The sequence below is a fragment of the Xiphophorus maculatus genome, chromosome 14 (assembly GCF_002775205.1).
Source record: "Xiphophorus maculatus strain JP 163 A chromosome 14, X_maculatus-5.0-male, whole genome shotgun sequence".
Lineage (NCBI taxonomy): Eukaryota > Metazoa > Chordata > Actinopteri > Cyprinodontiformes > Poeciliidae > Xiphophorus > Xiphophorus maculatus.
Window position 1 is genome coordinate 8,449,798 of NC_036456.1, and position 10,021 is coordinate 8,459,818.

The 10,021-nt window shown below is 36.6% G+C and overlaps 1 protein-coding gene across 2 annotated transcripts; it reads left to right on the top strand.

Annotated features, from left to right (window-relative positions):
• The first annotated feature begins 461 nt into the window (after positions 1–461).
• tmem185a (transmembrane protein 185A) lies at positions 462–7,390 on the top strand. 2 transcript variants are annotated; one of them, XM_005816259.2, is made up of 7 exons: positions 462–685; positions 1,829–2,005; positions 2,500–2,707; positions 2,937–3,020; positions 3,680–3,856; positions 4,936–5,059; positions 5,222–7,390. In XM_005816259.2, the coding sequence occupies exons 1-7, from the start codon at positions 648–650 to the stop codon at positions 5,470–5,472; spliced, it is 1,059 nt and encodes a 352-aa protein (XP_005816316.1). In that variant the 5' UTR covers positions 462–647; the 3' UTR covers positions 5,473–7,390. The 2 variants fall into 2 exon arrangements, with proteins under 2 accessions (XP_005816316.1, XP_023201689.1); XM_023345921.1 differs by lacking the exon at positions 462–685 and adding an exon at positions 2,379–2,410 and having other exon boundaries at positions 1,838–2,005.
• Positions 7,391–10,021: the final 2,631 nt, after the last annotated feature.

A 10,021-nucleotide genomic window follows, 5' to 3' on the forward strand; every position in this document is an offset into this window, starting at 1 on the left:
TTTTTAAACAATAACTCATATGTAGAATTATTGTTCAAAACAAATACTCAAGTACTCAGTACTTAAGTAGCATTTTTACCAACTACTTTATTAGTCTTACTTTAGTCATTTTTTTTGGCTGGAGGATTTGATGGAGGACTCAATGAGCAATGATTAGTGTTCCTTAATAACAGGAGTGGAAACCAGATTTAATGTATTCACTGGCACTGAATTATGATATGGAGACAGAGAAATCAAGACCTATATAAAATTTAAAAGGTAACTGCTTCCAAACCACAAAATGAAAAACAGAAATGTAACTCAGTCTTCTCTGCAATTAAAGGAAATATTTTATTTTATTTTTTTGTTGTATTTATTTTAGAGGTCCCGAGTGATTCGTCCGTCTTACCAGGAGGTGGCGGTAATGTCTCAGTTTCCTTTTCTCCCCACAAACTCAAGCGACAAGAAACGATGACGTCACATCCAGTGAGATGGTAGTTGAGGGAGAAAAAAAAACAAAACATAACACACCGAGTAATGTACCGGAGACCTGAGGCTGAGCTCTCCCACAAATTACAATGTGTAGCATTCAGATTAGACACAGACGTTTCCTCCAGGGGTGAGGAAGCTAACATTAGCTAGCTAGCCGGCCGGCCCTGTTGTTCACCATGAATTTAAGAGGACTCTTTCAGGACTTCAATCCCAGGTAACGTTAGCTGCGAGCTAGCTTCGGCTATGCCATAGCTTCGGCTCTTATTCGCTGGAAAATACTGAAAGAAAAACATGCGTGTCTGAGTTTTTAAGGTTTAGACACGCAGTGCTATGTAGCTGTAGCCCACGTAGTCGCATAAAACAGTCTGGATAAAGCTGTCGAACCTAATTAAAGCGTCCGGCTTTGAGAGGCCCGGCTAGCATGCTAATGTAAACAACGCAAAACGAATTTTGAACTATGACCTTTCCTGTAGCTAATAAATAGTTTGTTCTTTACATTAGCACCACTGTGGTTACTGACTTTGCACAGTAACGCATTGAGGTAAAGTGACAACTTCATAAACAACTTTTTAATTCTGTTGTCTTTCATTGTTATGTTGTCATAGTAATTAAGTGAAGTCTAAACAGGAATACAACATATTTAGCATGCATTATAAAAAGTATACCTACTTTGAGTAATTATATTTTGAAGTGCTATTGAATGATAATGATGTCTCTCATACATACTCAAAAAAAACAACTGAGAAAAGTAAAAGAAGTTAAGATCCCACAGGGTATTGAGGCGCCTGTGTTTTTCCTGCAATAAAAATGGATTTAATCATAGATCTTTACCTTGTTAGAAGTTTTAAATCAGAAGGCTGACTATAACTGTGATAGCAATTTTTATAAATGTTACGATTCTTATAAAACATGTTAAGTGTCGTCTACTCACCTGAGATTGGGTCGTCGGATCATTTTCCAGCAGTAATATATTTGACCAATCAGGTTGTCTCCCATTAAAAAAAAACAAACTATTTGCTAGTTTGTAATAAGAACAGTTAGTTTTTTTATGTGATTGTCATGAGCTGCTCCTCACTAAAAAAATAATCCATGCAGCAGTTAAATGCAGGAATGTTAGAAAGCAGGTTGATTGTAAATAAAGTTTCAATAATCATGATCATTGGAGGTTTTTCATCCTACATTTTTTAACATAAATGTGTTTTCTATTGAATCTCTTTTTTTTCAATTTCCAGATCCTAGATTTTTGCAAAATCTGTTTATTTTTAATTTTTTTTTATCTTCTTGTTGCTTTTCTTCATATGTCCTTGTTGTGCTTTGACGCCACACATGTCTCCTGTCGCCCTCTTGGCTGCTGCAGTAAGTTCCTGATCTACTCCTGCCTGCTGCTGTTCTCCGTGTTGCTGTCCCTGAGGCTGGACGGGGTCATTCAGTGGAGCTACTGGGCCGTGTTTACCCCAATATGGCTGTGGAAACTGTTGGTGATCATCGGGGCCTCTGTGGGCACCGGAGTGTGGGCCCACAACCCTCAGTACAGGTAGACACACAAACACAGACATACACACATGGCCTCTGAAGTAAAGTTTACGTCTGATCTCTCTGTTTGTTTAGACGTTGTTTGTAACCCATGTTGTTGAAATACATTTGTAATTGTATCCCTATTACAAATGTCTCATAATCAATAAGCTCTTCCTGAATTGGTCACCATTACTTGGCAGAAAAAAAGTAATGGTGACCATTACTTAGTCAGCTGGATTTTGTTTTGGCTCCTCCTCTTGAAACATTTCACCATAACTTTGACTCAGCAGGTTTTCTACTTCCTCCAAATGAAAAATGAACTGATGGCGAGCTGACGGGACCTTTTTCTTTCATTCCCATTGAACTGTTTATTTTTTTGGATTGGATTACAGTCCCTGGAGGACAAACTGCTTTGGCTTTCAAAGTACGTTCCCTATACTAAGCGTAACGATCAATGGGGATGAATGTCAGCGTTATTATGAGGATGATAAACCGTGTTTTATTTTCCCTCAGGGCTGAAGGGGAGACATGCGTGGAGTTCAAGGCCATGCTGATAGCGGTGGGGCTGCACGTCCTGCTGCTGATGTTCGAGGTGTTGGTGTGCGACCGCGTGGAGAAGGGCCAGTACTACTGGCTCCTCGTCTTCATGCCGCTCTTCTTCGTGTCGCCCGTTTCCGTAGCAGCCTGCGTCTGGGGCTTCAGACACGATCGCTCCCTTGAGGTCAGGAGAACTAACACACACACACACACAGCTCAAGCAACAAAATAATAATATTTAAGCACAAATCTACAAAATTCTGTATCTGTGCTATTAGTTGTTTGTGTATTTGGCACAACAGTTTCAAGAGATTTCTTACTTTGGGGGATAAAATGTGAAACTTAAATCTTTTTTTTTTTTTTCATGTAATGCTATCAGAATATGCTGATGACAACTTCCTGTTTCTCCTCAGCTGGAGGTGCTGTGTTCTGTAAATATCCTGCAGTTCATCTTCATCGCTCTGAAGTTGGACGGAATCATAGGCTGGCCTTGGCTGGTGAGGAACACCTGACACACACTTCCTGTTGCCTCACAACACACACACTGTTTCTACCGTTTTATATTATGGACTTATTTTACAACATTAACAAAAAACAACAACAAAAAAATATTCTTCCCAGAATATTTTATAAGGAGGAAGTGGGAAAATATGTACAGCGTTAAAAAAAAAAAAAATTCTGCACATACTCAGTTGTAACTAGAAGTTTACACACACTAAATAAAAATATAAACCTTTTTTGTTATTCATTTGCTAAATAAGACCAAAGGTTTCTTGTTTTAGTTTCAGTTCATTTCTGTTTGCTAAATTCCACAATCGTAAAAGAAAATATTAGACATTTGTCTTCAAAATCAGAAGTTTACATACAGGGCATTTAGTAAACATGCAAAATGTAGGTAATTCTTACTGGCCTAAAACAACAAAAGTTTGATCTGATTTCACTTCAGACGGTGAGAAAAAAAACCGTGTATGTAAACTTCTGGTTTCAGCTGTTATTTTCCTTCCACTGAAGTTATGCACGGCTCTGTTTATGTGTCAGGTAACATCACAACATAAAGAAATATGGACAGAAATAAGTAAATTAGTCATTTAATCCGTTATTGCGTGACATTTTGATAAAATGTCAGTGTGTGTGTGTGTGTGTGTGTGTCCTGCAGGTGGTGTGTGTCCCGCTGTGGATCCTCATGTCCTTCCTGTGCCTTGTCGTCCTCTACTACATCATCTGGTCAGTCCTCTTCCTCCGCTCCATAGACATCATCGCCGAGCAACGGCGCACTCACATCACCATGGCAATCAGCTGGATGACCATCGTTGTACCTCTTCTCACCTTTGAGGTGAGGAGCCTCCATTTTTACTCCTAGTGACTCTGTTACACTGGGCTAAAAGAATTGTTTCATAGTGTATTTTTAAATCCACATTATAGATGTAGATTAATTTCTGGTTCTAATAATTTTTTTTTTTTTATGAAGTTAACCTGGTGGCTTTTTCTAACAAAATGCGAGTGATTCTATGACCAAGAAAGCTGTGGGAATTGAGCGTGTGACAGAATTTATGTAAAATAACGATATGTTACTATTTGGGTCTAAATTGCCGTAGCAACCACTACATCTGTAGTTTTTCGTAGCGTTCCCAGATGTATCGCTAAACCTCGTTTCCTTATGTGGAAAATTTCAGAGTTTTAACCAGCTGAGCTGAGGAAAGACAAGAACACCATTAAACATGTCAAGTAATATTTACATAAGCTGTGAAATGTAAAAAATGAAAATAAAAAAAGACGTTAAGTAAACAAAGACTTTAGTTTGAAGTCAGAGTGGATGAGAAATTTCAACTGTTTGAGGATTAGATTCGACGAGAAATTGTTGCCTATTAATATGCCTGCCTCAAAATTTTGCTGGATGACGAATCGTCCCCGAAATTATTGCGATAAACGACGATATTTATGTTTCGAGACCATTTCCAGCTAATACATTTATAATGGCATAATAATCCAAATTTGCCCTAATAAAGACTAATAAACTTTAATTTAAAGAGAAAACTCCACACTGGACCTGGAAGATGTTTTATTTTGCATATTTAAAACAACCAAAAACAAATCAATAAAAAACGAAATAAACAAACACACAAACTAAACTATGCATTACAAAGCGTCCACAAACAAAAAAATATCACTAATCATCAGAAAGGAAATGAAATTCAACTAAAAGGAAATTAGTTGATCGAGCTCACTTTAATTTATCATGCGATTAATATAATTGCTTTTTATGACACTAACTTCACATATCGGAGGTCATAATGTCTTAACTTAGGAGAAAGAAATATTGAATTTTTGGGTATCAGAGTAAAGGGATCTGAATAGAAAAACCATCATTTTCATTTTGACTCAGATGTTTTTTTTTTTTTTTTATCCTTTCAGATCCTTTTGGTGCACAAGCTGGACAACCACAAGAGTCCGAGCTACGTGTGTGTGTTCGTCCCGCTGTGGCTCTCCCTGCTCACACTCATGGCCACCACCTTCGGACAGAAAGGAGGAAACCACTGTGAGTATGAAACCGCAGCCTTTTGATGCTAATGCAACATTTATAATTAGGTTTAGGATATATATATATATATATATTTTGGTAAATTTTAGATTTGTTTTTGCAAAAACATTTGTTTCATGACTATTACGTTGTCTGACTTTGTCGTTGCTCTCCCATCAGGGTGGTTCGGCATCCGTAAGGACTTCTGCCACTTCCTGCTGGAGCTGCTGCCCTTCCTCAGGGAGTACGGCAACGTGTCCTACGACCTCCAGCGCAGCGAGGACCCCGAGGCGGCCGACGACCTGCCCGTCCCCGAGCCGCCGCCCAAGATCGCCCCCATGTTCCACAAGAAAACGGGCGTGGTGATCACTCAGAGCCCCGGGAAGTACTTCGTCCCGCCGCCGAAGCTCTGCATCGACATGCCCGACTAGACGCCGGAGCCGGGCTGCCGGACTCTTATTTTAAAAAGAAAAGAAAAAAAAACTATTAAAGCCAAAGCTGCAGAGGACACGGTGTACAGACTTATCTACTGACCTGAAGGAGTCGGAGCGGCTACCTAAACCGAGCCGCGGCGCGCTCCTGCGAAGGAGGCGGGGTCTGTTCAGAGCCGGCGGATCAGAACTCCTCACACTGGTTTCTTCAGTTGTTTGAAGACTCTTCCCTAGTCCGTCTAGAAGCAAATCGTCAAACTGGCTGTTTTTCGCCTCTCGGTGAAATCACACTGTGTTGCTTATGTCTAATCTGACGAACATTTTGGTTTATTTGACTACAAAGATAATCTGAGATTAGGGTCTGCTTGAGGCCAAGTCGGGTCAGACTGGATTTGACTCTGAAACGTTTTCGGGGTTACCGGGTTGTGATGGGGGACCATTGGAAAGACTCTGTGGCTTCAATGTGGGATCAGTGTAGCTCTCTTTGTTTTGACTTTAATGCAGCCGTTCATCGGACATGCATGGCTACATTAATGAAATAAGAGGGTTGATTTAATAGTTTTATTCAGGTTTGTTTGATTGCAACGCTTGCATGTTGGTGCATTCAAGAGAAAGTCACTGTAATCACACCAGAGATTCTTTCTAACCTTTTTCTCTTGTTTTTTTTTACTACGTATGCACTTCTTAATTGAACCCACAATATTGTTGTTTTTTTTGCTTTTGTAGAGAAGAAATATTTCCAGTTTGACATTTTTCCAATCATAATTTTCCTTGCATTATTGAAAGAATATATTTTTTTGGGTGAAGTTTTATTAACAAAAACCGGACGACAAATGGTTTGCTGCTGCAAGAACAAGTTGTAAAAGTATTTTAGTTTAGTTTAAAAATCTGACCACATTTTTGACCCTTTGTGAAAAACGTTTTCAATCTGACATTTGGTTTTAATGTAACTTTAATAGAGCTGCACCAATCAACCAAAGTTTTGTGACCAATTTTTCTTTATATATATTTTTTCTTTTTTGTTTATCTTTTGATCTCTGAATTTAGTCAACCTGCTAACCGCTGAAATTAGTTTTAGCCCGTCCTGATTCCTTTTTTTTAAGAAATATAAAATACACAATCCCAAAGAAAGTTTTTAAGATTTTAAAACAAGTCATTACAGATTTTAAGCTCTCAGCAGGATCCTACACTAGCAGTCAAAATCTGAGACATCCCAAAGGCTGCCAATATTTCCACATGCAGATTTTTCCAGAAGCTCAAGATGAAAAAAAAGAGCAACATTACTGTAATATGTTCAGCCTTTCTGTTATCTGCTGAAGGTTCTGCTCTCTCTCATCTTTAGCCTAGCTAAACATGCAGACATGTCGTAGGAAATCGTTTGTCAAACAGCTTATTGCATCTCTAATCTTCTTCTGACTTCAGTTCAATCACCTCCCTGCTCCAGTACTTAAAAATAGGTAACTTTGACTCTTCTTCTCTCAGTAGCAGCATCTACACTAAACATAACCTGTGAACACTTCATTATGGTGTGTTCACTTATCAGAAAATGTTTGTATTTTGGAGCTTCAGGCCAGCCGTACGTTGGTCAGGGTTAGAGAGGAAGGAAAAAAGAGAAAGTTTGATTACAGTGACTTGTTTTTTTTAATGTCCTTGCAGGCATTGTTCTGAAATAAACCTGATTAAAAAAAAGTTTGTTTTTTCATTAGGAGAAAATCAGAAATGGCACTTTAAGAAGCACTGTAGGACTTCTTATGTTTTGTATACCTTCTTTATTTTTCTGTTTTTGTAAATACTACAGCTCCTGAAGATTGGGACCAGAAGATTGAAATAAAATCAGTCCTACACTCCTACTCTGATCAATCTAATGTAGCATCTGTGCAGATGGTTCAGACACTTTTATTAAATCATTAGAACAAACGTCAGTTATCATATTTTTATTGCATCATCGGCAAGTGAAACTTTTTACCCCTTCTACAGTCTTAGACATATTTAAGCTGGTTTAATAATGCTTGCTTCAAGTCATCTGACCAGAACAATATTTCTACAGATTTTATGTATCATTGCCCACTTGAGAAAAAAACTAAGATTTATCCGTGCTCACCTTTTGTATGACAACTTGATTTTCTGCCAACATTTTTTTAAAGTCTGAAAAAATCTACGGTACCTATAAAACTCACCAATCATTCACTAGACACATTCACTTCTGTATATTTATTTTTGAATTAAATGAAAAATTAACTTGTACTCGTATAAAAGCATTCTTACTCTTATCTTTGTTTTCCAGATATCCAAAGAAATAGAATGGCGATGTTTTAATAATGTAGATTTTTTTTCCCCCCAGTAAAGACAATTTCAATTTTTTTTGTTGCTAATTTTAGCTTTCTTTTCTATGTTTCAAAGACAATTCATAATTTTTTTCTGTCTTTTTGAAATATTCTACAAACATCAGTTTTCTAAAATCAGCGCTATATTATCTTCTGATGTGATGGTTTACATCAAATTTTCCAATATAGTTTATTACTATAATTCCCAGTTTGAGAAAGCTCAAATTAAAGTACGTTTTCACATTTGGTTATTGTTAAAATCTCCAATCAACTTCCCTTTATGATTGAAATACTGACCTCTGGTGGCAGGTGATGGAAACTGTAGCAGATCTTGCTTTAGTATTGTCGTGAATACCAGCAATATTTAAATTATTTAATAAGTGTTCTGTAAAGAACTTTATTATATATTTATTTTTCTCTTTATGCACATAAAGAGAAAAAGTTTAAATTTGGGGATTTTGTTATTTTGTCTATAGCATGCAGTAATGTGACACCTTGACAGCATCACTGGCAGTTAATATTGAAATCAACAAAAAGATGACAAAGATAAAAAAAATTGAACAAGACATTGATATTATTTTTATTTCAGCACACAAGCAACAAAAATCACTACAGAGAGAAATCACTGAAGTCCACGAAGATATAAAAACTAAGACATATTTAGAACTTATAAATAAATATATTTTTAATAAAAGTCAACATGTATATACAGTACAGACCAAACGTTTGGACACACCTTCTAATTCAATTGGTTTTCTTAATTTTCATGACTATTTACAAGGCAAGAAATCCCACTTATTAACCTGACAGCTATGAAGTGAAAACCATTTCAGGTGACTACCTCTTGAAGCTCATCAAGAAAATGCAGAGTGTGTGCAAAGCAGTAATCACAGCAAAAGGTTGCTACTTTGAAGAAACTAGAATATAAGGGGTATTTTCAGTTGTTTTACACTTTTTTGTTTAGTGCATATTTCCACATGTGTTATTCATAGTTTTGATGCCTTCAGTGTGAATCTACAATGTCAATAGTCATGAAAATAAAGGAAACTCATTGAATTAAAAGGTGTGTCCAAACTTTTGGTCTGTACTGTATATCTAATTCCAAACTATTCCAAAAATCTGGATATTGTGAAGGAGCATAATTCTACTGCAAACTAACTTAAAGCAACAAGAATAGATAAAAAGATCCCATATTTTACTTATTTCTATTTCATCATTTGAAACAGAAAATGAATCAATTCAGCTGCTGCTGCTCAACCAATTAACATTATTGGTTAGAGGAAATTCACAAATGTGAGCTGCAAGATGCCTATAGATGCATATTCTACACATACCAAAGATTGCATAAAGTTCAGTACTTTCCTGTCGTCAAGCTGTTAAGGTGTAAAAACTCCATCTAGCAGCAAGTGTGCAGGTTTAAGCTTCAACTGAAATACTATAATAACAAAAGAGCAAAGATATATATGTAATAATTGTCGCTCAGTTACAAGTAGCATTAATAAAACAATCTATTTACCTGAGACTGTAAAAATCATTTTAATCACTATTGTGCCCAATTATGTCTAACATCTTATATTGATTTTATGTGTTGCATTCAAATGATCAATCTACTTAATTTACAACGTGCTTGACGATAAAAAAAACAGTCACAAGTTTTTGATATAAAAAGTTAAATGTGAAGCAAAGTTGCTTCACATTTAACCAAATCAAACTGTTCCAAATCAAATTTAGTAACTTTAATTGCAACATACTTCTAGAAAAAAATAAACACAAAACAATTCACAATTTGCGTTGTGTTAAAAAAAAAACGATTTGTGAGTCTTTATAAAATGTTGCATTGCAAAACCTTTACTAAAGTTTAAGCACATCTGACGATTTGAATCTCAGAGAATTATTCTTTGAGTGACCAATACAGATTCTCTAGGAGATTTCTTATGACGGATAAAAATATTGTGTGATCAAAGCAGTTGTTGTGAGTCTTGTAATTAGGCCTGTCGCGATAAACGGTAAATCAATTAATCGTACGATAAATTAAAACTATCTACGTCATTTTAATTATCGGCATTATCGTCTCTTCCGACCTTTTTCTCTTTCTGTTAATGACACCGAATGAAAAAGGCTCAACTCCGGTGCTCTCCACTGACTCCTCCCTTCCTCATTTTACTTAGTGTAAAGACCAGCGCACACAAGCTGTCGGCCGTCGGCCCATTTTAAAGCCGACAGAG